The sequence below is a fragment of the Barbus barbus genome (assembly GCF_936440315.1).
Source record: "Barbus barbus genome assembly, chromosome: 46".
Classification (NCBI taxonomy): domain Eukaryota; kingdom Metazoa; phylum Chordata; class Actinopteri; order Cypriniformes; family Cyprinidae; genus Barbus; species Barbus barbus.
This window is the reverse complement of record NC_136724.1, coordinates 21,309,161-21,335,024: the sequence shown is the minus strand read 5'-3', so window position 1 is coordinate 21,335,024 and position 25,864 is coordinate 21,309,161. Positions and strand designations below refer to the sequence as shown.

The window sequence follows — 25,864 nt, the reverse complement described above, 5'->3', positions numbered from 1 at the left end:
AACTTGCATCTGCTATCTCCAACAGAACAGTGGATGATCTAGTGAAATCTCACCACAGAAAGTCAGGTTTAATGAGGTAGAATTCTAGTGTAACAAAGTTAAACAAAAGGACATTGGTCTTTGAAAAGCATGACATTTGCCATCTCTAACACCTCACTCCCCTGAGCCGCCTGTCCCAAAAATAACCTCAGCTGTCGGGCTCTGTCTGCACTATGTCCATTTGTAGAAGAAATTTGACCTGCTGTGTGATATATATGTTTTTGTCAATGGCATTTTTCTAAACTTATAAATTTCGTCTCAAAGAGCAGCAGACGTTTTCACCTGCGTGGATCTCTCCTTGAAAAGAAAATAAATCGTTTTCATAATTAAAAACAAAGTTAAAATTTGAACTGAGCAACAAAATGATAATATAACGTAATCAATTCAAACTTAATGTAATAAATAACACAGAAACATTGAAGAGGCGAGAGAAAAGTAATCTCTCAGATATTGAAAGTTTTAGTATTTTATAATGATTTTTTAAAAATCGCCTCTTACCCTTTTTCCCGTCAAGTTACTGATATAAACCGGTGCAGATGTTCATAAATATCCGGTGTTGGCATGTGAAGATATCCTCGTGAAAACAGGTAAATTCCGTGAACTGTAGAGGGGGAGGACAGTGTGTTTTATCCCCAGTGTCTTTGCTCTGTGTGACGCTCCTGTATCGGTCCAACCTCCCGTTGAAAATAGATGCGTCACTTGTCGGAGCAAATGTCGGACTGAGGTGAAGTAACAGTTACTGTTGAAACATCTGTATGGCAAACCGTTTTAGCAGTTTAGGAAGTTTCTACAAAGCTACACTGAATGCAGTAACAAATTGTACATTATTGTTATTACATTCTATGGACTCAAGGCATCACTGTTGTTATTATTCTGACTAGTGCAATAGTCACAAGGATGATTATAAATTATATTGCATTAAATTAAATATGACAAATCTATTGTTTTTTTTTTATTATTATTTAAAAACAAACATAGACAAAGAAAAACATAGCTATTCTGTTAATACCGTGTTTCAAAATACTGACATAGATTTGGGTTTGTGGAATTTTACCAAAAGGATTAACATCCTTTTCCTTTCTGAACTTTATATTTGAACAATCCTGCAAATTATAGTGTGAATTTAAGCAGTTGGTTTAAATTTTAAGATTCAAAGCACCTTAGTACAGTAAGAAAACTATTTGAATTCTTATTCATCTGAAATCATTTCACTCAAATTAAACTCCCTCACAAACCCTTGTGATGGTTTAGTTATTCCTCTCCTGATTGTCTCATATTTTCCTGAATGACTAGGGTCTTTCCCGTTATCTGTTCCAGTGTGCCTGTTGATTGACAGCAGCAGATCGGCCAGGCTCACATTTAAAACTGTCTGAAACTCAAGCAGTGGGATCAGTCCATTTCTTTGGTGGGAGCGATCATTTTGAGCTCAGCTCTATGCTGCTTTAGTTTGCATATGTGCAACTTTCACAATCCTGCCTGGTTTTAATGTACCACAAATGCTCTCTGCTTGTACTGCAATGGTTAAAACATAAATGTCTGGTTATGCAAATTATACATTTTTTCTTCTTTTTAAGAACAAGCTCTATTTAAACTCTAACTACTATAAGTGCATGGCAACAGATAAACTGCAGATAGACCGCTAACTCTTTAAGATATACAGAGTTCACTGTGGCCAGAGGTAGTATATGTATACCATATATATACACAGAATACTATAAATACAAAATACAGATCAGATCAAATTGTTTCTAAACATACAAAGTGAAAAAGTTTGCTAATTTTAACTTGGAGCTCAATATACTGTACTGTGCAGGGAGATATAGTGGGATGTGGGGCTGTACATCGTTTCACTGCCTACTGTACTTCCTCCAGACCAATCGCACCTTTCCTGATAGATGTGCTAAATACTTTTGTCTTCTTTTTCTCAAATACATTTAAAATAATGCATTTGAGAAAAAGTATTTATTGCTCAAATTCATTAATAGAGTATGTATTAGGAATAGAGAGTTATTTTAATTCTGAGCTTAATTAAACTCATACAAAATTATTAATGGATTTGAATTGTGATTCAGCTCTGTAGCTGGAAAATGTTGGCCCTCTACTGGTCAGGCAGAGAAATTACATAAATTAATATTTTCCTCCCAGAATAATTTGCAGCCAAACACTAGAGTAAACATCCTTCCATAAAAAGACCACCTATGACCAAAAAGACCGTTTTGACATTTGCTTGGACATTAATAGTTTAATATTAATGTTAATAAAATATTTATAAAATATATTCTATAGGCACTTTATCCTAAATTATTCTTGAAATACTTTTTGTGCAAATCCATTCGACAAGAAACAACCAATAAAGTAGACTGAAGCAGCATATACTTGCATAATAAAACATTATATATTGCTATATGAAAAGTACGTTGAGACAAACAGTAGCAAAAAGATTTTTAGTGTATCAAGAACTTCAGTAATCACAGTATACTGTAAAGTAAACAAGATTTCCCCAGAGTCTCAAGACTGAATGCACCCATAACCACAAAACGGACCAATAGTTTGATGGTTCACGCCTCTTTGAGTTTGGTGAGCTCCCATTGGCCACCTCCGCACAGTCGCAGCATGATGTCATGATGCTGTTTAAAGAACACAAAAAAAGAACAGGCCATACAATAATGTTTGCCATGTTGTTTCAGTGAATGTGGAAAGGTCATAGATCATCACCTTTTCCAGAGTGCTACGGTGACCCAGACTGATGAGGGTCATTCCCAGCTGTTTACAGGCCTTATAGAGCTGACCCTCGGCCTCCTCCGTCAGAGCGCTAGTGGCCTCATCCAGTACTGAAACAAACCGCATGTCTTACTCATGACACAGGACATGAATGGGATCTTCTGACTGATCATAGTAATTAAAGCTACCGGAAATTTGATGAAACTATGCCAGAACTGACCTGCATATTTGGGCTGCAGGTAAAACAGTCTAGCAAAACAAAGCCTCTGCATTTCTCCTGGCGATAAAACATCATACCTGTGAAAAACAAGGGCATTAAAAAAAATTTTATGTTCTTAAAAAATCCACATTTTTCTCTCTAGATATTAATACTCATTTCTCACCAGTTCCAGTCTACTTTTGTATCCAGTCCTCCTATTCTGGTCAGAAGATTCGACTGACATACAAAATACACAAAGACACGCTGCTTACAAAACATTCAGAGCAACCATATTTTAGCAGGCATTACCGTATCAGTTCAGTCTTACCAAACCAACAAGTTCCAGATATTTTAGTATTCGTTCATCATCTATAGACCCTAAAAGAAGAATTTATATTAGTGTGAAAAGTCATCATAATCTGTTTGCACCACCAGAAGCGTGTTGTATAATTGGCACGTTTTCAAGATCTTGACATTTTTGCATTGCATTTAGCATTTTTGCAAGTTTGCATTGGCAAAAAAGTCAAGTTTATTTTTGCAACATATTGCATATACAGTTGTAACCAAGTGCACTATATTAATATATTATTTAAATACTGCATATCATTAAGTTTTTTGAATTAGGTTAATCTGTACCTGAGGAAGGATATATATCCTTTAATGGATAGATAACCTAAAGGGAAAACCAGCAAATTAGTGTGTATAAACATATATGTACAGTTTTTGTTCACAACAATAAAACATAGCTTTTACTAATTACATTATGTAGAGTAGTGAGTAATTCGTGACAAATGGTTTTCTCTTTTCTCACCTGCTCTCTGAGAGTGCCATCAGTAAGATATGCTTTCTGTGGCAGGAAAAGCACACCCCTCGGTCCAAAACATGTGGTCATCTCCACAGAACCTGTGCAACAGGAAATCTGATCATCTGCATCTGATCATTTTATTGTCTGTCATCTCTGACGCTTACCATTGCATGGTTCCCACAAGTCGTTGAGGACCCGGAGCAGGGAGGTCTTCCCTGTTCCCGTGTTTCCCACCACGAGCATGTGCATTCCTTGACTGATCTTAAGGGTCAGATCCTTCACAAGCAGCTCTTCTGAGACGGGTGATTTATAGGAGAGACGATCCAGCACAAACGCCGTGTCTGCTGGGACACTGTGAAGCTCCCGATCACTGATAGAGAATTATTATTGTTACAAATATTACCAACAATGATAATCGTAAAAAAAAATTGATTTACCATGTCAATCTTTACTGTGCATCAGGGTTACCATTATCTAAAAGCATTAAAAATAGAATTACTTGAAATAAACATTAACTGAAGTAAAAAATTATAATAATAATAAATAATTAAATATATATATAAACCCTTAAACTTATTTTATTTCCACAAGTTGCTAATGCAACTATTTCCCATTTTCAGTTAAATTTCAAACCTACGAAGATAAAAATGACAAAAAAAGCACAAATTACTACAACTTTAACCGAAATTAAAATAGAAAAATAATGTATAAGAATAAACCTAATTCAAAATATTAACAAAAACTACAATATATAGTATATCATTGATACTAAAACAACACTCCTGTGTATTCAGGACAACCAGAGACTCTTTTAGATCTATTTTAGATCTTGACATAATGTGAACCAATATTATTTGTTGGTACTTGCATCTGAAATGAATTTCAATTAGTTTTAAATGACCTGTAAGGTTCATCCTTTGAAAGTGGATCGTACTGATCCTGGTCACACTGTTTGTTGGCAATGTCTGCCATCACTTCCCGCAGTTCTCCAATCCTGGAACCAAAAGAAAGAGAAAGCAGACTAGTTTTAGAATAACCAATGAACAATGATAACGCTGATGCACAATAAAATATGTGCTTTTAAGCAGTCTTAGAGCACCTCACCGGTGCGTGTATCCAGCAACATCAGACACTGTGGTTGAGAGATCTATGAGCTGGGTGAAGCAGTTTATCAGATAGATGCAGACGAAAGCGTTCTGAAAGAGACGTGATTAACATTTTATTGTGTACAACAGAGACTCACTCAGAGCAGAAGCACTTGTGTTTGTCTTAAAGTCCACCACATTAAATACTGTTTGAAGTAACTCACCTTACTGACAAGAGCACTCAGTTCTCCAGGTGTCAGGCCGTCATATTCTCCAGCAAAGATGGGGATCGCGATCACTATATAGCTGAGGATACTGCCCAAGTAGTCAAAGGTGTTTACTCCAACTGAAATGAAAAGAAGCAAAACAATATGCATTTGTAGTGAACAGAACAGAAGGACTGTATTATTTCATACTAAGTTGATAAAGCAGTTTAAAACCTGCAAAATAACACATTTAAAGTCACCATAAAATCAAAATGCACAATTCTTATTATTTATAAAAATAGTGCAATGTTTTTTTTTCTTGTTCAAGATGCTGTTTCACTCAGATATACATCATAATAGAGAATAAAAGACGATCGCAACTTGTTTCATGCCAACTTTAGATGCATGGAATGAGCTTTCTCCTCTGCCACTGTATATTTTCAGTAACAATAGTGAGGAATATTGCACACTTTATTTCACTAAAATTTGATATATCTTCAGAATGCCAATTTAATTCAGGAGTCCTTACTGTAAAGCCATAGCTCTTTGTTCATCAAGCTTCTCTGAGTGGATAAGAGCATCTGCAGCCTTCTGTCGGTCCGCATGTGCTCCACCTTACCTGCCCTGAGCAAAAACACAACAAATTATCTCCTGCTCTGCGATTAGATAAAAACTCAAATCGGTAAGTGCATACTAACCTGAAGAAAGCGGCAGATTCAGCGTTCACTCTAATATGCATGTGTTTAAACCTGGAAGGACATGGAAAGCAGAAGTTAACTAATAATAGCACTGCATTCATCCGAAGAATAATATCTTATAGCAACAGCAGCCATAAACATGTGACGTTTGCTTCAGCATCTCTGAATGTAATATATATTTCTCGTCTACCTAAAATCTCCCTCCAACTTCTCTTGCTCAACCAGCATGGACACGATGGGTCCTATCAAGATCTTGTTGATGATGCTTCCAACCACAAAGTACCCAAAGATGCTTACAAATCCAATCCAGCCAGCACTGCAGCACCAAAAAACTTTCACAAGATAAATATTCTACCAAATATTGCAGTGCAAAATTAGTTAAAAAGATGCAAGAATATTTCACTGGCATTAATTGCATTGAATGATTAAATGTGTTTCGATTCTGTGATTACAAACACAAATAAACACACGCAGCATCTCTCTGACCTGTTGAAGCACTGATAGGTGTAGTAGGTCACAGTGAACGGCGAAATGAGAAGTCGACTCGCCATAGTGCTCATCTGCTTACATAACCTCTCTACGTCCTGACTGATGCGCTGGTCTCTGGACGGGACACAAACACAAAATAAACCATTAACAGGGCAGATTTAACTGAGTCTTCTTAAGTAATGAAATGTAACTACATAAATTAATGTTGTGTGAATACATTACGGGTTGTCGATGTTTTTGCACAGTACGTTGAGGGTGTAGTAAACACGTCCCTTGAAGTAAGTGCTATGGAGTTCTTCAGTCAAAGACTTTCTCCAGCTGACATACAGCAGACTGGAGATGTACTGGTCCAGACTCTTCAGCTGAGGAACACATTTTTTGTGGAATAGTCAGTTTTTAGCAAAAATATTACAAGTGTAGTACATCCCTTCCAGCCCTGTTTTGTTGCTTATCAATTTAACCCATTTCAATTTTTCAGTTGCCGAAAATACTGGTTGATGTCTGGAATGTGATTACAAAAGTTCTGTTACGATTATGATGTTTGAGAGTCAATTTGACCTCCACTATGAAAACTGTACCCAGATTTTTAACATAATAGGGTTGCTACTAAGTACAGTGAGTAGTAAGCAGATGCCGTCACCCAAAGCCATTTTCAGAAAACTATATAAATAGACCAAACTCACTGTTGAATTAATCAGAATGAGCATAACCGCAAACAGCACCAGATTTTTGAACTTCCCATAGTTCTTCTCAGACAGAACCTCGTAGAACTGACTCGGAATAAGACCCACTTGATAAATCACAAGCTGAACTGAAATAAAAGCAAAACATTGAACAAACACAGAAGACAAAACAAGCTGGCACAAGTCCATATGTTAAAAGTTTAATACCTGAAAGCGTGACTCCAAGAAGCGTCATGAACATCCGGACACTTTGGTTGGACCAGGATGGGAAAAGGATCTTCAGAATTCTGCTCAATCTTTGGACAAACCTCCAGTCTAGCTTTGGTCTTGGGGAGAAGCACATGCACACAACAATTGGTGACAGTAGTTTAATTAAAATATAAGGCTGCATTTTGGCTTTCTATTACATTAATCTCTACACATGCATGAAGATGTCTGTTCATGTCTTACCTTTTCACACTGCTGTTCTTCATGGGTGGCATGGTGAACGTTTGCTAAATGTATTAAGAGACCTTCTGACTGGCAAATCTGACTTATTTCAAGCTTTTAGAGGAGTTTATTGGATGGGTTTTGGGTTCAAAGTCTAAGACAGCACATGATAGTGTCTTAAACATTATGTAGTTAAATCTTACAAACACTAGTAGTCATAAACATGAAGTTTAGTTGTACAGTAAGTTAATTTATTATCAAATAAGGATCTTTTTGGGGTGACTTTATTTCTACATTAATTTCCTATCACATGGAGGGTCACATGTACACAAACATTTCTTCGTCTCTGTTTGGACGCGCATGCGCTGTCTGGTGCTCCGCTGCCACCTGCTGTACAGGAGACTGTATGACAGGACTGCCTGAATTTACACACTGAATAAAATATTAATGTACACATAAATCCCATTGGCAACACAACAAGGCTCTATACGTTAACATTAATGTTAACAGAACTAAAAAAATATATAGCATGTGTTAATTCTGGTTTATCTTAATTTAGCCTACTGCATTATAGCTGATCTTCTTAATGCATTAATGTATGTAACTTTTTAATGTTTGCATTTACATTTAGCAGACGCTTTTATCTAAAGCGACTTACATTGCATTCAAGTTACAGTTTGTTTTTTACATTTTATCAGCTCTTAAATGTTCAAATGAATCAGTAGGCCTATATGTAGAAATAATTAGAAACAGATCCTTTAAAGCTACTCTTCATTGTTAGCTCATATTAGTTAATGTCCACTTTGTTTGCATAAACAATGTTTTAGTAAAATACAAAATGAGTCTCAAAGTCTGAGATCACTAGTAAAAATGCCTGTATTTTAGATCCAATTCAATTGATTGAAAAAAAGCACATTATAATATCAGCAAATTGAATGAAAGAATGAATGAAAATAAATTATAGTGCAATCATTAATTACAATATCTGTTAGTTAAAAATCAATGGTTTGATATTTTTGTATGCTACCTTTTACCAACGTGTGTAAAAAATAACAAAAAATTAATATTATTTCCCTTTGCAGCAATAATAACTGAAATATTTGCCAAAAACTGTATGTATTTAACAAAATAAATGAATGAATTGATTTACAGGTCCTTGAAATGTGACCTGCTGTTGGAGAAAAACTTTCCGAGAAAACACTCACAATGTTTTACGTGCACTTGTGCCTTTTATCAGATTTGTTTGATGTTAAATACTTTCCAATAAGTAAATGAAACACATTATTGCACACCGTAATGAAATAGAGTAATGGGTCAGTTGCTATAATACCGCAAACACGGTAGAGATGTAGGAGTGTTGTCTTGTTGTGGGGGAGCCCAGACAGATTATTGATCCAGAAATTCAGTTTTATTTTCATAGACTAAATGTAAAGAACATAACAGGATTTGAGAATAAATCCTATGAGCACAAAAATGTTCCACTGCAAGCGATTATTTACAACAATGAAAAAAATTCCCCTTTTCTCATCAAAAGGGCCAATAAACACAAATTCAGATTTCATATCACGTCTCAGAGAAACCAATCAGGCCAATAATTTATATGATTTTGACTCGATTTAAAAGGTCTGATTCTTATAATGGGAAAGATTCTTATAATTATGAAATAAAGCAGCCTGATGCTAAAAATAGGCACTGTGAGATATGAACAGATATTAACATAAACAAATATGCACCCACAGTAAAACACAATAAGCTTTCCACTTCACGCCATGCATATATACCACATGGCTAAATAAATAATATACTGATTGTTCAAACAATAAATCATAACTTGTGTTTTACTGAAATGTGTTTTTTTATATATAATTGACATTTATGCCCCTCTCATCTGTACAAATAACAATGTGCCACTCAAATATGGCGACAAATATCTAACAAGCAGACATGGTGTGATATATATTAAATAGCTGATATCTACTCTACAGTGTACACAGAATCATGAGTTTTGCTTGTAAAAACATGAATATTCCTTTGTCAGCCCACTTAAACATTATCTTTGATCGGCGGTTTCCACAAAATCCAAAGTACGTATGGAAGCTATATCGATTTGGTTAAAAAACAATGTATGTCAAAACATTTATGATTAAAAAAAGGATTGAATGTGAGCAGCTGAATGTCAACACACGTGAGCATCAAATACGTAAAGTCGATGATTATATCAGTTTAAAACTGTTAGGTATGAAAGAAACAAAGTGCTCTTGTCAGACCAGTAAAAAAATAATAATCTGTACACCTCATCACCTCCTGTTCAAAAGCTGGGGGCGTTCCATAGGGAGAGTCTCATCATTTATTTGATTCGTTTAGCGATTGACTTTCCATCCCGACAGGTTTTTCCTCTTCTCGGCCGCATTATTCGGCGTTCTGTATAGTTATTTGTTGAATGGTAAACAGGCTGGCAGTATGACTGTGGCACAGGCCGGTCCAGCTAAAGGTTCAGCCACTTCTCCTTCCATTTCTGTCCATGTGCCTTTCTCTGGGCTGTAACAAATGGTGGATGACTTATACGCCCCCTGCAAGAGAGTTTTTCACACAATATTTCATTCAATACTTTAGAATACTTCTTCAGGAATTTCATGTATGTACAAATTTGTCACAATGTCCTACTGGATAATGTGTAATATTTATCAGAGCTCTGATATGAAGTTTCTTTTTTTTTCCTAACGGAGTGTTTAAAATCCTGAAAGATTTTAGGTGACATGACGGTGAAGTGTGTAATTTCTGCATTACTATCATGATCAGAGTGGCAAAAATAGTGGTTGTTTCCGAACAGGTTTCCTGAACCCATCTGCCATTGGTCAGTCAAAGATAGTCCTGCCCCCAACCTCATACCATTGGCTGAGCCAGTTTTGCAATGTTGAGTGATTGAGAAGTTTAATCAAACAGAGCGATGTATTAATAACCCCTTTTTTGGGGAAATCGACCTACAAATGACTTACCATTGTTTGAAAACCACTACCTTCACAGGAGACTTTTTGCATTTTTAGATTTTCAAAAAACTTAATTCTGTGTGATTTATAAGCTTGTTTACCCATGGGGACCTCAATTTAGGTCCCCACAGTGACACAAGTTCCCATGAGTCTGTGTGTATTCAGGTTTAAATCCCCAGCGGTATATAAAAACAGGTAAACACACACACACACACTTGTTTCTCTGAATTGTGGGGACTTTACATAGACTTCTATTACTTTTATACTGACCAAACAATATTTTTTTTATCCCCCTAACCCTAAACCTACCCCTTACAGAAAACCTGATTGCATTCTTACACTTTCAGATAAACATCATCATCTTTCTATCTATCTATCTTTTGCTTTTAAGTGTAAGATGTGTTTACCATGCTCCAGCTGTAGCCTCCCACCAAGTAAATACTGTCATCAAGAACAGCACATCCAGGCCCGCTGCGTCCCTCTAAGATGGGCGTTTGCAGGATGCTCCACTGATCTGCTTTAGGATCGTAGCATTCAACCAGCATCACATCCAGATGAGAGAATCCTACACACAGAGAAAGAGATCAGGGAAAACCCCAAGAGTATATACCAAGCTCTGCAGAGGTGTATAAGTGTTACTTGGAATCGAATCGAATCACAAAAGAAACTGCATTGATTACTTTTGGGTACACAGTAAGTGTTGAGATTTGGGTTACGGCTATAGAAATTACCCTTTAAGTGGTTTCCCCCAATAGCGTAGAGGCGGTCGTTCATGCCTGCGAGAGCGTGTATGGCTCGCTTTGTGTTCATGTCCTGTTTCCGAGCCCACACGTCCATAACAGGGTCGTAGCAGTACAGCCAAGACACGTATTCACCATTGTGAACGCCACCTGAAGCATAACATGCACAATACCAGTTTCAAGATAAGGACACAGATTCACAAAGAGAGATTTACAAAAAATTAAATCAACATGGAATTAAAATTGACGGGATATTACTTTAACACTTGTTCTGTGCTGAGAAACCTAATTTGTTGCTCCCGGTCAAAAATAATCAGCAGAAAAATGCTTGTAAATTATCATCAAATCTTGGATTCAGTTTTTTTGTCAACTGTTTTATTTTTTTATTAAAATTAACTGATCATAGATCGCATAGATCTGAGCTTACGCTCCTCAGTTTTTGAGTGAAAAAAGCATTATTTGTGAATAATTTTGGCATCATTTACTCAAAAACTGATGTGCATAAGCTAAGATCAGTGAGGCCTATGATCAGTCAGTTCCAAAAAGAGATATAAAACCTGTGCTAATCGAAAGAAAACAAGTTGATACAAATATTGAATCCATTAGTTGGTAACAATATAACATAACGAGAAATTTATAAGCAATTTTTTTGTAGGTCAGTCGTTTTTGACTGGGAGCACTGTAAATGTAACAAAAAAAGGGGGAAAATCCCCCAAAATTATAAAAATTATCCAATAAGTAAACAAAAAAAAAATTGGGAAGTAGATATAACATGTGTGAGCAAAGTCAGTAGGTTTTAGTCGAGTGCATTTTTGGTAAAAGAATATCCTCTCCGGGTACACATTCCTGGTCTTATTCCACATTCCACTTACATTGCATTAAAGATATTATCTTATCTTATATATCAGTTCATGCATTACTTGGGATACAAACCCATGACCATGGTGTTGCAAGCACAGTTCTCTAGTGTTTGGACTACAGGAACAATTCATCAGTGCATGTTATTCCAAAGAAAAATGTTTGTGTTTGGACAAAAAATGGACAAATCTTTTTTTTAACATATTGTTTCACTTAGAAATACTAAACATATGCAATTTTATGGTGAATTTAAAATGTGTTTAAAATGAAGGTAGCTGTTCAAAATATGTTGTAGACTTCATCTCTGTAATGGCACCTGTTAGCAACGTCTCAGACACTTTGATTAATTCAGTGTTTGGGTGAGGTGTATCGTCAAACCTGAGATGTATATTTTCCCATTGTGCACGGCGCCTGCGTGCGCAGCCAGCGGCTGTGGAAGAGATGAAACGTAATTCCATTCGTTTGTCTCAAGGTTATAGGCTTCAACGCTAGACAGATAACCTGTCTCGTTCCTTCCCCCAACAACATACAAGTGCTTATCCAGGCAGCAAGCGAAGAAACTCGCTCTCCTGAAACAAAGACAAGATGAAAAGATCGTCTCTTAAAATCAGTCAACAGCAAATATCCCCGTTGCAGCCAAGAGCGAAAAATTCATCACAAAGGCTTAAGAAATAATTATAGCCATGTTATGAAGAGCTCTTATTATTTTATGAATAATAAGTCATTTTCAGAAGGCATCATACCTCTCCTGCATGGGCGGTAGTTGTATCCAGCTATTGAATCTCGGATCATACCGACTTACAAAGTTAGTGCTGTGTTTGCCTGTGAGGATGATACACATATTAGTTTTATTACACACATTACAAACATTGTTTAAAAAGATACTAGAAAACATTTCAGGCACATGTAATGAATTATAAGGAAATCAATGTCTGTGATAACATTAAGTTGTTGTATTCAGCTTATTCATGTTTTACCATTAGGATTCCACTGGTCTTCTCCACCCAATAAAAGCAGGAAGTTCTCCACCTCAACCACACAGTGATGGGCGCTGTTATACGGCATTACTGCAACACAGAGACAAAACTGATGAGTCTAGTACTTGAAAATGACCAATGAACAATGCATAAGCCACGCTAATGATATTTGACCATTTTTAAATCATCAGCATCCATAAAACAATATTTACAATAAATATGGTGTAAACTGCTGGTGCTATACAGACTGGTGCCCAACTGAATATATATATATATATATATATATATATATATATATATATAGGATAATGTAACAGTCAGCCAATGCTACAATACAAATATCATTCTATTTTGCCAAATATTATTCTGTTTTGTCTATTTACACAAATTTGACTGTTGACTGCATTTGACAAGTTTAACCATTCAATGCTGTTACCCAAATTATTTTAAGAAAAAAAAGAAGATTTTATCAATAACCACAAACCAAATTAGCTAGATGTTAGAAATTTGCAATGCTAAATATATTTATTTTAAACACATTTATTAATTTTCTCACATTTATTACATTTATATATTATATTAAATATATTAATGTTAAACTATTTTATATACAAATATAATATTATAATATATATATATATATATATATATATATATATATATATATATATACACGTCACAAATTCGGTCTGTGGCCCTCCGCCCGATAGCCACCAGAGGTCGCCCTTCCATCGAATTGACTCTTGCACCACACTACTGTTGCATGTCACCCACGGACTACAATTCCCATCATCTACTGCACTGACTACACACACACAGCTGATTGCAATAATCACATTCTCACCTGAGAACTATTACACACACCATATAAAACACATTCAGTTCCTGATCTAGTTGCCGAGTATTGTTCTGCGTATAGCACTCCCCTAGTGTTAGCTGCCTTACCGAGCCATTCGGTGTTTCTGTTTAGTTCCAGTATTGTTCTGCGTTTATTACTCTCCTAGTTTTAGCTGCGATACGGAACCCACTTAGTTGTCTTGCCTTGTCTATTTTCTCGTGTTTTGATTCTTGCCCATGTTTTCTGGATTAACTCTTCGTCTTTCCGTTTGGACTCTGTTTGCCCTGCTTGGACTATTGCTAGTGTTCTCGGATTACCCCTCTTGTCTAAACCCTTTGGATATTGTTTGCCGATCGACGACCCATGCATGCCCTCGGAATACTCTTATGTCTTCTCCTCAACATATCTGTTAACTGATGTTTGACCCTGCCTGTGTTTTGACTGTGTTTAATAAAAGCTTGCACATGGATCCGTACAACTCACGTCTCGTTAGCTCCGTTACTATATATATATATATTTAATATGATAGAAACTTTATAATTGTGGTCTATTTACTTTTGATGTGTATTTAATATTAATTCCTAGAAATGACAAAAATTGTAATATAATAAAAAAAAAACACTGCATACAATTTTTACTTGGACCTCCTGATGTTGACAGTCAACAATTTCTGCAAATTTGATATATATATATATATATATATATATATATATATATATATATATATATATACCCACAATATTCAGAATAAAATGCAGTCACAACCAATCAAATCATATTTCCTCATATTAACAACTCTGGTTTGTGGTAGATATACAGGCTGCTTTCCAGCAGTCTTCCTGTCTCCATCTCATCTAATTCTCCAGTTCCTACAAAAGTGACCCCCAGTTGAAATAGAGAGAAATGGTCGTGAGGTGACAGTCATAATGAACATGATCATGTTCACTCCATAAATCTCCGTCCGGTGCCCGTGCAGCGTAAATCAGTCGTACGCTAAGAGCCACCTGTCTGCCTCGATCATTCATTTCCACTGTCACATCTCCGCTGCCTGATGGATCACAGTTGCTGTAAAATTAGACAGCCTTGAATTGCGCTTTTTTCCGATTGGCCTCTTCTACCGCAATCTAACTGGAGTCTGACGCACCGAGGCCTTTCCATTGAGAACAGATCCGGACTGAATCGCACGGCTCCATCCCACGAGGGGAACCTCCTGACTGTCTCGCTGCACACAAAACCAGACTGATTGACAGAGATCTTACTATCAGTGAGAGAACTATTTGGCGTCTCAGGTGTCATGCGAGGCTTTTGTGGCCTGCTGACATTTACTGCTGCAGACGTGACACACGTGCCAACAGATTCAGCTTTGGAAGGTGATTTGTGGCGAGATGATTCAAATGATCAAGAGGTCACAGTCTAGGCTTTGTTATTGATCTTACAGCCTGATCTACACAGGTGCAGATGCATCATATTGCTAAACTGACTGATGAGAAACCTGCACACTGCGAAGATTTATGATATTGACTTTTAAAGGCACAAATATCCTGAAATTCAGCTCACAAGGTCTTTGTTTTTTAGGCTTTTAAGTTAACACAGAAAAAAAAAAACCTACATGCTGGGGTTAAAACTGAGATATATCTATAGAAAAAAACAGATCCAAGCCACTTCTTCTGGTTCCAAAATATTAATATTTTGGAACCAGAAGAAGTGCTTTGGATCCGTTTTTTCTATAGATATATTTTTGAACCCAACCAAAGAGCACCTTCTGGGATCATTAAACGGCGGTCCTTTCAGCAAGTAGCACTCCAACATCTTTTCCTTGATATCTGAGATATAGTTTATGACAGTGTATTGACTATTTCACAAAACCTGTCAGGAGCATGTTTGTGTCATATTTTAATCCAAAATAAAAAGAATAAAAAAATTAGATTTTTATTTTGGTTAAAGAAAATTGGTAACTAACTACCTAGTTAGCATTAGGTAACTACATTAATTAACATAAACTAACAATTAAAAATACTTCTAAAGCATTATTAATCATAGTTAATGTTTATTTCAACATTTACTAATACATTATTAGAATAAAAAATTGTATCTGTTAGTATTTAATGGACCTGAGCTAACATGAACTAACAATGAACAGTTGTATTTTTATTAACTAACCTTATTGAGGATTATTAAATACCATAGCAACTGTCTTGCACATTGTTAGTTAATGTTAATATGCTAATACCCTATTTTTATGTCTAACTTACATAAAAAGCAAATCATTAAATAGTTAAAAATAAACAGCAATATGAAAAAATTATATAGGGTAAATTAAGGTAAATTGTAAATTCATAGCAGGGTTATTATAGTTAATATTAAAAGTGAAACTAAACTAAAAATAAAACAATAAATAAAGTTTCTTGAAACAAAATAAATTATTTCAGTTAGTTTCCAAGAGAACATTTCTCATTTATTTAGTATAATTTGATGTACTAAAATAACTAACACTAAAATAAAATAAATAAAAACCATATGTTTGTTTGTTTAGAACCCCAAAATGACTAAAAATGTCAAAAAAGACTAAACCTTTAACTAAAATTAAAATATAAAAATAAAAAACATAATACTGATTCATTGTAGTGTCAATCGAAGTATTTATTCACCATAGTGGTGTTTATTGTACTGCTTTTAAATTGATGCTGATTACAAATTAATTATGAATCCTGATTGAGAATAAAGAAAAAAGGACAATTTTGTGATGTATTTTGATTTGATGAAAAGGTGCTTCATTGTCATGAAAATAATAGTCGTAAATATAGACTTTATGCAATGCTTAATTTGTTTTCTTCATGTGACACATCTAAAATAAAAAAAAAATGACTTAACCAATGGCATTATGGCACAATCAATACATATTTTTTGACCATATCAGGCTGCGTGCACTGGGTGGCAGTCTCACCACAGAGCACAAAGCCATAGAAGCAGAGAGGTGCAGCCAGTCATGAGAACCATCCTAAATACTGCTGATGAAGGTTTTAATCAGTCGCCGTTCCCCCCCTTTTGGGTTTCGGCTCATTGCAAAGTTATGATTGAATGTTAATAACCTGCACACCCCAAACGACATCAAGGGGCTGCTGGTGTGTTCACAGGATGATTTTGCAGTTTGGTCGCTCCGCCTGGCCATGGGCCATTTAAGACTCGACGTCTGAGGCAGAAATAAAGGACATTACACTATGACCTTATGAGTGTAAGTTATATAGATCCAGATGTAATTCATTAATGAATGTTATGCGTGCTGCCAAACGCTTACAAGCAGGTTTCGGAGCGTAAGGTGTCTTTGTAGGTCTCACACCTCAGCGATGCAGTGATTGGATGACTGAACGCAATTTAGCCATAAAACAAAATGACTACACGTCCGTTTATGTCCTTGTTTTGCCTCGGTAAGGAACAGACACTATAGAATCCTTTTCATTAAATCTTGGCTAGTTGCTTCACTGCAATTTTTAATGAAGTCTCTTATGCTCACAGAGGCTATATTTATTTGATCCAAAATATAGTAAAACATGAACATTGTGAAATATTATTACACGTTCAAATGCTATTTATTCCTGTGATCAGAGCTGAATTTTCAGCATCATTACGCAGTGTCCTTCAGAAATCATTCTAATATGCTGCTCAATTATTAATTATTACTGGTGCTTAATTATTAATAATAGTTCTTATTATTATCAATGTTGACAATTGCTTAAAATAGAAATCTTTTGTAACATAAATATCTTTATTGTAATTTATGATCAGTGCAATGATAGTTTATCATTTATCAATGAAGCAGCAGAACTGTTGTCAACATTGATAATAATAAGAAATGTTTCTTGAGCAGCAAATCAGCATATTGAAGAATAATCTTATATCGAGTTATTGCATGCTATATAGACTTAATTTAGGATTATAGGCCTACTCCAGTTATATGGCTTAAAAGTGTTATAAAATTGACCATTCAAAAGGTTTCCCTTTGTCAAGATTCTCTGCAAACACATTGCCTGCTATGTTTTCGAAGAACTAACTTGAAGCATTTTGAATAAGGAGGCTCTTGCTATACCACAAGCCACCTGGAGCTTGTCATATACACATAACATTGCAACTGATAAATTTACAAGTGATTGATTCTGTACTGGTTTGGAAAGTTTATTTGTACAATAGCACGCCGTTCAAACCATCAACAGCTAGCGCTGAGGCTAACAGTTAGCCGCAGGAATCATAAGCAAGATCCTTTTTTAAAACTGATAAATTATTGTATATAAACTGACTATTTGTTTTGAGGAAAACATGCATAGGAAAGAAAAATCACCAAAGAGATCTCTTTATTGCCTCGAAATTACAAGTAGAGCAAATAAGATCTGTCTCCAGCTTCTCAGATGATTTACTAGAGAAATGTCCTCTACAGTTTCAGAGATCTTAACAGTGTCTCAAACTGTGCTCAGATGTGCTAAAACGTCAAAGTATGTCGTCAAAAGTCAGAGATATCAGTATGAACTCAAACATTTAAGTTCGAGCAAGATTAATATATGGGATAGTTAAGCTAAAAATGAAAATTCTGTCATTATTTACTCTCCTTCATGTCTTTTCAAACCTGTATGCACAAAACCAGTCTTAAGTCGCTTAAGTTGTAAATTTCCTGCTGTAAATATATCAAAACTTGATTAGTAATATGCATTGCTAAGAACTTCATTTGGACAACTTTAAAGGCGATTTTCTCAGTATTTTGATATTTTTGCACCCTCAGATTCCAGATTTTCAAATATTGTCCTATCCTAACAAACCATATATCAATGGAAAGCTTATTTATTCAGCTTTCAGATTATGTATACATCTCAATTTTAAAAAATGTACCCTTATGACTGGTTTTGTGGTCCAGGGTCACAAATAAGATTTTTTAAGAATGTTGGGAGGGGGGGGGGGGCATATTTCAAAATATCTTCTTTTATGGACAGAAGAATACCGTACAGTTTTGGAACGACATGCACAAATGAGAGAATTTAAATTTTTGGCTGGAATATCCCTTTCATTGTTTCTTTTAGACAGAAATGAATCGCAAATGGCCTCTTTTGCTTTTGTTTCTTGATCAAAGATAGAAATCTCATGTCTCTCCTCTGTGTATCAACATGAAATCACATGAACTACAGGTCAACCTCTGGCTCATTTGTGTCTATTTTATTTTTTCAATGGCATTAGAAGAAACATCTGAGACAAAGTTGAGACTTAAATGAAACATACTAATATTTCCATTCCAAGTCTCCTGAGCTATGAAAGAGCTAGTCTGAGCATTAAAAAGGACACATTCCATTCCAAGATCACTCCACTATGACATTATGATGTCAATACTCAAGATTCCGACACATTTGATCTCCATTGTTGTGATTTAAATCCTTGTAAGAATTCTGATTCTAATTCCTCATGGCAAAACAAACAACTGGTAGCACGCAAACCACTCGCACTCCTTCCCTGCTGCTGGCGAAGACAAATGCACTTACGAGAACGTTTGCCCTAATAAAGCAGTTCAATAAGAATACGTGTCATCTGCTGATGATGAATCTTCCCGAGATCATTAGATTAAAATGAATCTTGCCCGCACGCTTATGCAAAAAGACAGAGGCAAAAAAAAAAAAAAACACACACAAGCGAATCCAGGCGTTACAGCTCCACAATGGTGTGAAGGCAGTCACGCTCTGATTAAAAAGTTACATTAAAAGTGATAGTGATACATCATTACCTCCTGCATCTCAGGAAGCTCTCGCTCTATTCTGCTCTGCGACAGAGCACAACCCAACACAGACAGGGTTCTTCCTGTGGAAGAGAAAGACCACGCTAGCAAGGCACTCACTTGTAAGGATCTTCCATGTCTTCTTTTCGTCGTCGTAGTACTGAACCAGATTACTAGGGAGGCGGTCGGGACCCGGGGGCAGGCCTCCAACCAACAGGAGCATCCGTTTGTTTGAACGAATCCTGGGTTGCAGAGGGACGGGGAAACAGGTTCATTAACAATTCTGTCATTAGCCGTTATTAGTGCAGAGCAATTACATATTGAATGAGATGCTACGACAAGCTAAAAGAGTGTACAAACACAAGGAGGGAGACAGCAAGCCGAGCAGAGAACATGGGAGAATATTAATGCTGAATGACTCTATCAACACCCTCAAATGAACGGCAAAACGAGAAACGACTTCATTTTTAAGTTGTAGAATCAATTAGCCCCACTGCATTGATGTTTCTCTAGGATTTGTGTGTGCGATGCACAAGTGCACACTAATGCAGGATGTATTTTTAGGTCTAGTTACTAGAGATAACTAGTTAACTACGGTAGTTCGAAAACGCACATATGTTAAGCAACAAAACGCATAATTTGAATTTGGTAACATTTCATGCTTATTTATAGCTGCTTGCTTTAAATGTTATCTGATTAGGCTACAAACTGTTATACCTGGAATATTTACAAAATCAGATGTGTGGTTGGGATCAAACCATGTTAAGGTTTTGACAGCCTTTTTGGCCTTATCCTATTGGCCAAAGCTGTGCATGTGACTGCTGTCAACAATGCTTTTGAATATCTTGGCTGAATGTGAATCCATCCATTCAGTCAATCAGTAATTAAATTAAACTAATCAACTAATATGTAATCAATAGTTAAAAAAAAAAAAAAACAGTTGCTTGGAGACCTTGCGGTTAGCCTGTGCAATTGAAATCATAGATTGAATAAGTGCTTTAAAGTCTGGATGTTCAATATTTACAAGCCCTTCAGCTCTGTGAGACTGAGCATGGGAAATAAATGAACAACAGTCTTCAACACTAGTATCTTCATCAGGACACTAATAGAGTCATTTGCTGATTTCATCTTTTCAAGTTTCAAGTTCATGGATGATGCTTAGAAAATGATATTAACACCGGCAAACAGAACAGGTGAAGAGAGCAGATGTGACAAGTGATTGCCAAATAATAACAATCAAACAATTTATCAATCTAATTCTATTAGCAAATGCATACTAATATATTTATCAAGACCTTTTGACTTTCATATCATCGTAATTCCTGATTTCAGAATTGAAAAAAGTGACATTTAAAATGAGATTATCTCATTGCAAACAATCTCTCTCTCTCTCATATTCTCCAACAACTGATTCCAGTTTATTCCACGGTCCCCTATTCCTGCTAATTATCCCATCTGCAGACTGCAATAATGTCTGCAGTATGCAAGCTTGCAACAGTGCTGAAATTAATCAACCCTGAAACAGCACTATGAGGAATAGAATGAGGATCTCACAGATAAGGCAAAGCGTGGAAAGTGTGTGAACAAATATGGGATCAGATATTGCAACAAAAGATTGCTAATCTAATCTAATTCACTTCACAAGTTAACTATGCAGCATGTAAGAACACATGAGATCTTTACCAGCGAGATTGATCTGTTTACTGACACCTGTCACAAGCCTGCCTTGATCACGTGCACGGTGTGTTGTGTAGTGCTCTACATTTACATACTCATGTCTGACATATACACAAGCTAAAGGATGAAAACAAACTTGACTCTTTCCTCTCACACAAAACTGTGAAAATACAAGTACTTGATATTGTTTTTATTTTGCTTGTCTACAACAAAAGTTCCCATGGACACAACCCCTTTTATTAAAATGTATATGTTAACAAATAGATCTTTTAAAACAAAAAGACTACTCTCTACCCAAAAATCTACGGGAAGGTGTCAAGTTGATGCAGAAGATCCTACCTGCTGGCCGTGGTCTGTCTGCAGTGCTGTCTGAAGGGCATCAGGTGGTAGTTCATGGCATCCAGGAGCAGTTTCTGGCACACCTGGTCGGTCCTCATAAAGTCCACCGACTGCACCCTCTCCACCAGCTCCGGGGCAGGGATGAGGGCGAAGCGCAGGCGCTTCATCAGGTCGGGAGCATAGTGCATCCTGGTCTCCCTGTCATGCTCCAACCACAGCACGGACATCTGAAAGAGCGCCAGCTCTGACTCCACTGGCGGAGGCAGGGCGTCTAGCATGGCGCACATCTCCTCAAAGTTCAAGAGGAGCACGTCCTCCACCAGGTACTTGTTGGCAAGCTTCTTGGTCTCGTCCAGCCCGTGCAGAGCTGCGATCTTGCAGATCTGCTTGTAGTTCTGCACCGAGATCTGGTCGTTGAGGAACTGCACGCTGAGTTTGGTGATCTGCGGGATGTTGAGGATCTTGCTGACGGAGAGCACCTCCTCCACTGTGTCCAGGGAGAGGGTCACGTTGGCCGTGTAGAGGTACTCCAGCACCAGCCGCAGACCGATGGAGGAGCAGCCCTGCAGCACCAGGTTGTTGATGGTGGAGCGCGGGCTGGGCAGGAGCTTGTCGTCGGGGGAGGAGGACGGGGTGCCGCTGCTGCCTTGGTCCTTCGCCGCCAACCCGTCTTCTCTGCTCAGCATGTGCGTGGAGAACAGGGACCTGAAGTACTGCGAGCAGGACGCCAGCACGGCTTTGTGGCAGTGGAACTGCTGTCCCTGCGCCGTGAGAGTCACATCGCAGAAGAGCTGCTTCCTCCACAGCAGGTTGAGACCATGCAGCAGAGTGTCGCTGTGAGTCGGGTCAAACGTGGAGGTTCGGTCACCCGATCTGGACATGACTTCGGGGCTGCGCACACCTCCTGCGAGTAAACAATGCCATTGGTGCACTACACTGCATGGAAATACATCAGCTGGTTTTATAAAAGCATATGCGTTCTGAAGGTATCTCATTCATTCATGCATGCAAGTTGGATTTGTGCAGATATATGGTAGGCTATATATATATATACACACATCGTACGTGCATGCAAATGCATTAAGTTTGCAGCATGCAAGCGCTTGCATTTCCCAACCACACGCATCCCTGCATACCCATCTATATATCTCATGCATGCGTTCGTGAGCACGTCAAATCCGATGGTCGCTGCGGACTGAAACAAACTACGCCGGGTTGTTGGAAAGCAAAGCCCACGATCTAGCCTACAAACTGCCCGCTATCTGTTATCCGGCCACGCGAACACACACACACACACACACACACACCCCCTTACAAGACTTAAATGCATGCACACATTCCCCCCGATATGCGATACAAAAGCAATTAGTTTGTCTCCCGCAACATCAGCATCATCACCACCGTAGATGTGCGGTTGCGCATCGCTTTGGTCGGCAACAACACAATGCAATCGCTCCGTTCAACAACACGCGCGGTATTTCTCCCCCAATCTGAGGCAGAACAGCAGAAGAAACGGCAACTTTCAGCCCGTGGCACATTTACGCCCAGTGCGCACCCGTGCCGAATGCTAGTAGTAGGTATCCAAAACTTACCTGACTTGAAGAAAAGTAAAGCTGCGGGTCCTTAAGTGCACTTTCTTTGTTCGGTCCTGTTGGAAAAGTCTATGATCGATGGATCAGAATCCTAACCATTGATCCCCGCTCATTCAAGCTCATTGATCATTTGTTTCCCCTGAATTATCAACAAGAAGAAGTGTGTGTGAGTGTGAGAGGAGCCGTGTGCTTTCTGCAAGAGAAGAAGAAGAAGAAGAAGAAATATACGTGTGACAAATTATGCTACCAAGAAACAACACATCATTATCCTTGGGCCTGGGGCTCAGTGAGTCGTAACGAGAGTAATAGGAAATCCACGGTCGGGGAGAGAAACGGACGCGCATGGCCGGTGGAGAGAGACCGCGCAGGGGTATGGATGCTGGAGAGACTCGCAAAATTATGGCTCAAGGCTATTGTAAAAACTGTCGAGCGTAAATGACTGCGATTTCAAACATCTATGGAAAAAGAGGAGAGAAGAAAAGGCGAGTCTTTCCTCTCTTTCTCTCTGCGTTATGGAGAGAACCGTCAAGTTTTAGTGCGCATTGCTAATTAGTCAATTTCTCTGTTCCTTCACAGCCCGACGCCTCTGCTGCTGAGCTGAAACTGCTAATTTCTGGGACCAGCCTTTTTTTTGGGCTCTGAACGGGGGATGGATGAATGGCTTGTCTCGCACAAATGACAAAAAGCCCCCCTCTGCCTTAATCTCCATCGCCAAAATAACCCCATCTTTTTCTCCTTTTGCTTAGTCCTTCAAAAGAACGAACAAGGGACTTTGGGCAAACTTGTCTTGTGGTCTTGAGTGAGCATCATGGACATGACTTCAAATGCAAAAAATGTGGATGATCGTATCGCTGAATTATTTTCTATATGAGCCAAATAAAGTTATTTAGTTTTAAACAACAGCACTTTTTAAACAATAGCACATGACATGTATGAATTTATTTAATAAGCCTCAAATTTCCAATGCATTTCTCACACTAGAAGGGGTAAAAACTCAAAATAGATGCCCTGATGTGCAGCACTCCAAATGCATATTCACAGGAAACTACTGAGAATGCTTCCATTGTAACCTGTTCACTGAAAAAAAGCATCCCTTTACACTAAAATAATTATTTTATTCAGCTTATATGTAGTGGGCACCATCTTCTAATGTTTATCCAAGTGTCTTGGTCAAACAACTGGCAACCGTGCACATACTGTAACAGAAAAGCAGGTAGCAGGTAACTAAATCTTCATGTTGTAACATGAAATAGTTGCTTGACATGCAAGAAGGATTTACAATGCTACATAGCCATCTGGGAAACAGCATCAAGCTTGCAAAGCCATTAAAAGAAAAGGTTTGAGATAAAGCATATGGATCAAATGAAGGATTCAACTTTTTTGTTTCTGTTTTTTTTCAACATCATAAATGGCTAGATATAGCACTTCCTGTGCTCCTAATGAAAGTTTTACTGCTGATGCATTACTCATATGTCCTCATGCGTTCTCTGATAGTTCTTCTCACACCGTGCTATTCAGTGTAGAGAACATCTTACTTAATCGAATAATCTACAGATAAAGGAGAATGCAAAAATGCACTTCATGGAGAAATACAAATAAAAGTAGACTGCTGACAGGTGCTACCTGTTCTCCACTTTAGATTAAAGTATTTTGGACAATTTTATATCCATTTTGAAGCTGCAACAAAATTGCATGCATTTACTTTGTAATATTAACCAGAAATACAGACCTAAATACTGTGCAGTTGTTCACTAATAAAGCGAGTGTGGTCTTGTGGTCACATATTCTTGATCTATAAATCTGTACATTGCCTGTTGTTGCACAGCACTGGTAACATCTTATTGCATCAGCTGCCAGCTGGCCCAGATATACACTAGATTGCAGCTTTGCATTACATCCAATCCTGTAGAAACCATACATCAATATTTTATACAGCTCAACTGTCATCATGTGACAGCTTGTTATGAAATAAACCCATGGCATTACTCTTAAAAAGAACAGAATATGATGAAACGGTACCATTTGATAAAGGCGTGATCAGCGCTTAGTCCATTTCAGAATATTATGAGCTAATGGAACACGTGTTAATAAAATATAGAATATATCAAGTCATGCAGCATTGCGATGTATATGCCCAATTAGTCAAACATATGTACTGTTTGTTAGTAGGTAAGATTAACGCTTCTAAATTTTCATATTATAACATAGTTGCTTGACATGCAAGACAGATTTATAATGGTACATAGCCATCTGGAAAACAGCATCGAGCTTACAAAGCCATTAAAAGAAAAGGTTTGAGATAAAGCATATGGATCAAGTGAAGGATTGAACTTTTTTGTTGTGCTTTTGACACCATAAATGGCTAGATATAACACTTCCTTTGCTGCTAATGAAAGTTTTACTGCTGATATGTCCTCGTGAGCTCTCTGATAGATCTCCTCACACTATTTGATGAAGTGAAAGAATGAATTAAATTAAGTGTTCACAACATCAAGATTTTAAAAAACATAAACCTGATATATTATTGTCAAGACTGTTAACTGGTTCACATAATGGATACATTTCCGGTATATGTGGCCATGGTGGATTCCTGAGAAAACTGTGTCACTAATGGGTCCTTAAGCAAGGTATCCATCTCAGATTGCTCCAAGAGGGCCTTAAGACACTTTAGCATTGGCTAAATGATCAAAAAAACTTCATACAGACTGCATCAGCAAACTTCACCTTGCTTCTGCAGTGTTACTATCTATTTAACA

At 37.3% G+C, this 25,864-nt stretch overlaps 3 protein-coding genes across 4 annotated transcripts in view; all 3 read right to left on the bottom strand.

Moving 5' to 3' along the window:
- Positions 1 to 691, bottom strand: part of obscnb (obscurin, cytoskeletal calmodulin and titin-interacting RhoGEF b) — a 53,366-nt gene extending 52,675 nt beyond the window's left edge. The window contains exon 1 of the mRNA XM_079409867.1: positions 538 to 691. The gene's annotated coding sequence lies outside the window, so the exon portion shown is untranslated. The remainder of the gene's footprint in view (positions 1 to 537) is intronic.
- Positions 692 to 2,412: 1,721 nt separating this feature from the next.
- On the bottom strand, positions 2,413 to 7,721 carry abcd4 (ATP-binding cassette, sub-family D (ALD), member 4). Of its 2 annotated transcripts, XM_079409053.1 has the most exons (19): positions 7,376 to 7,721; positions 7,133 to 7,251; positions 6,926 to 7,053; positions 6,465 to 6,604; positions 6,240 to 6,356; positions 5,944 to 6,069; positions 5,754 to 5,804; positions 5,585 to 5,679; positions 5,074 to 5,195; positions 4,869 to 4,960; positions 4,666 to 4,758; positions 3,929 to 4,134; positions 3,771 to 3,862; positions 3,596 to 3,632; positions 3,288 to 3,337; positions 3,144 to 3,196; positions 2,981 to 3,057; positions 2,755 to 2,870; positions 2,413 to 2,666 (listed from the first exon to the last, which is right to left on the bottom strand). In XM_079409053.1, the coding sequence occupies exons 1-19, from the start codon at positions 7,405 to 7,407 to the stop codon at positions 2,598 to 2,600; spliced, it is 1,815 nt and encodes a 604-aa protein (XP_079265179.1). In that variant the 5' UTR covers positions 7,408 to 7,721; the 3' UTR covers positions 2,413 to 2,597. The 2 variants fall into 2 exon arrangements, with proteins under 2 accessions (XP_079265179.1, XP_079265178.1); XM_079409052.1 differs by having other exon boundaries at positions 2,607 to 2,870.
- Positions 7,722 to 8,745: 1,024 nt separating this feature from the next.
- Positions 8,746 to 22,397, bottom strand: klhl14 (kelch-like family member 14; the record flags this gene model as incomplete). The annotated part of the gene is made up of 8 exons (XM_079408916.1): positions 8,746 to 9,924; positions 10,749 to 10,906; positions 11,073 to 11,231; positions 12,318 to 12,508; positions 12,683 to 12,761; positions 12,917 to 13,006; positions 19,621 to 19,742; positions 21,517 to 22,397. 8 exons carry the CDS (start codon positions 22,395 to 22,397, stop codon positions 9,784 to 9,786), a joined length of 1,821 nt encoding a protein of 606 aa, XP_079265042.1. The 3' UTR covers positions 8,746 to 9,783.
- Positions 22,398 to 25,864: the final 3,467 nt, after the last annotated feature.

Excerpts from the sequence above, each read along its gene's own strand:
- abcd4 (XM_079409052.1), bottom strand. The coding sequence starts at position 7,407 with ATGCCACCCATGAAGAACAGCAGTGTGAAAAG. Across the intron at positions 5,196-5,584 it reads CAAAGAGCTATGGCTTTACA|TTGGAGTAAACACCTTTGAC; the intron begins GTAAGGACTCCT and ends TTTTCATTTCAG. Across the intron at positions 4,759-4,868 it reads GTTGCTGGATACACGCACCG|GATTGGAGAACTGCGGGAAG; the intron begins GTGAGGTGCTCT and ends TTTTGGTTCCAG.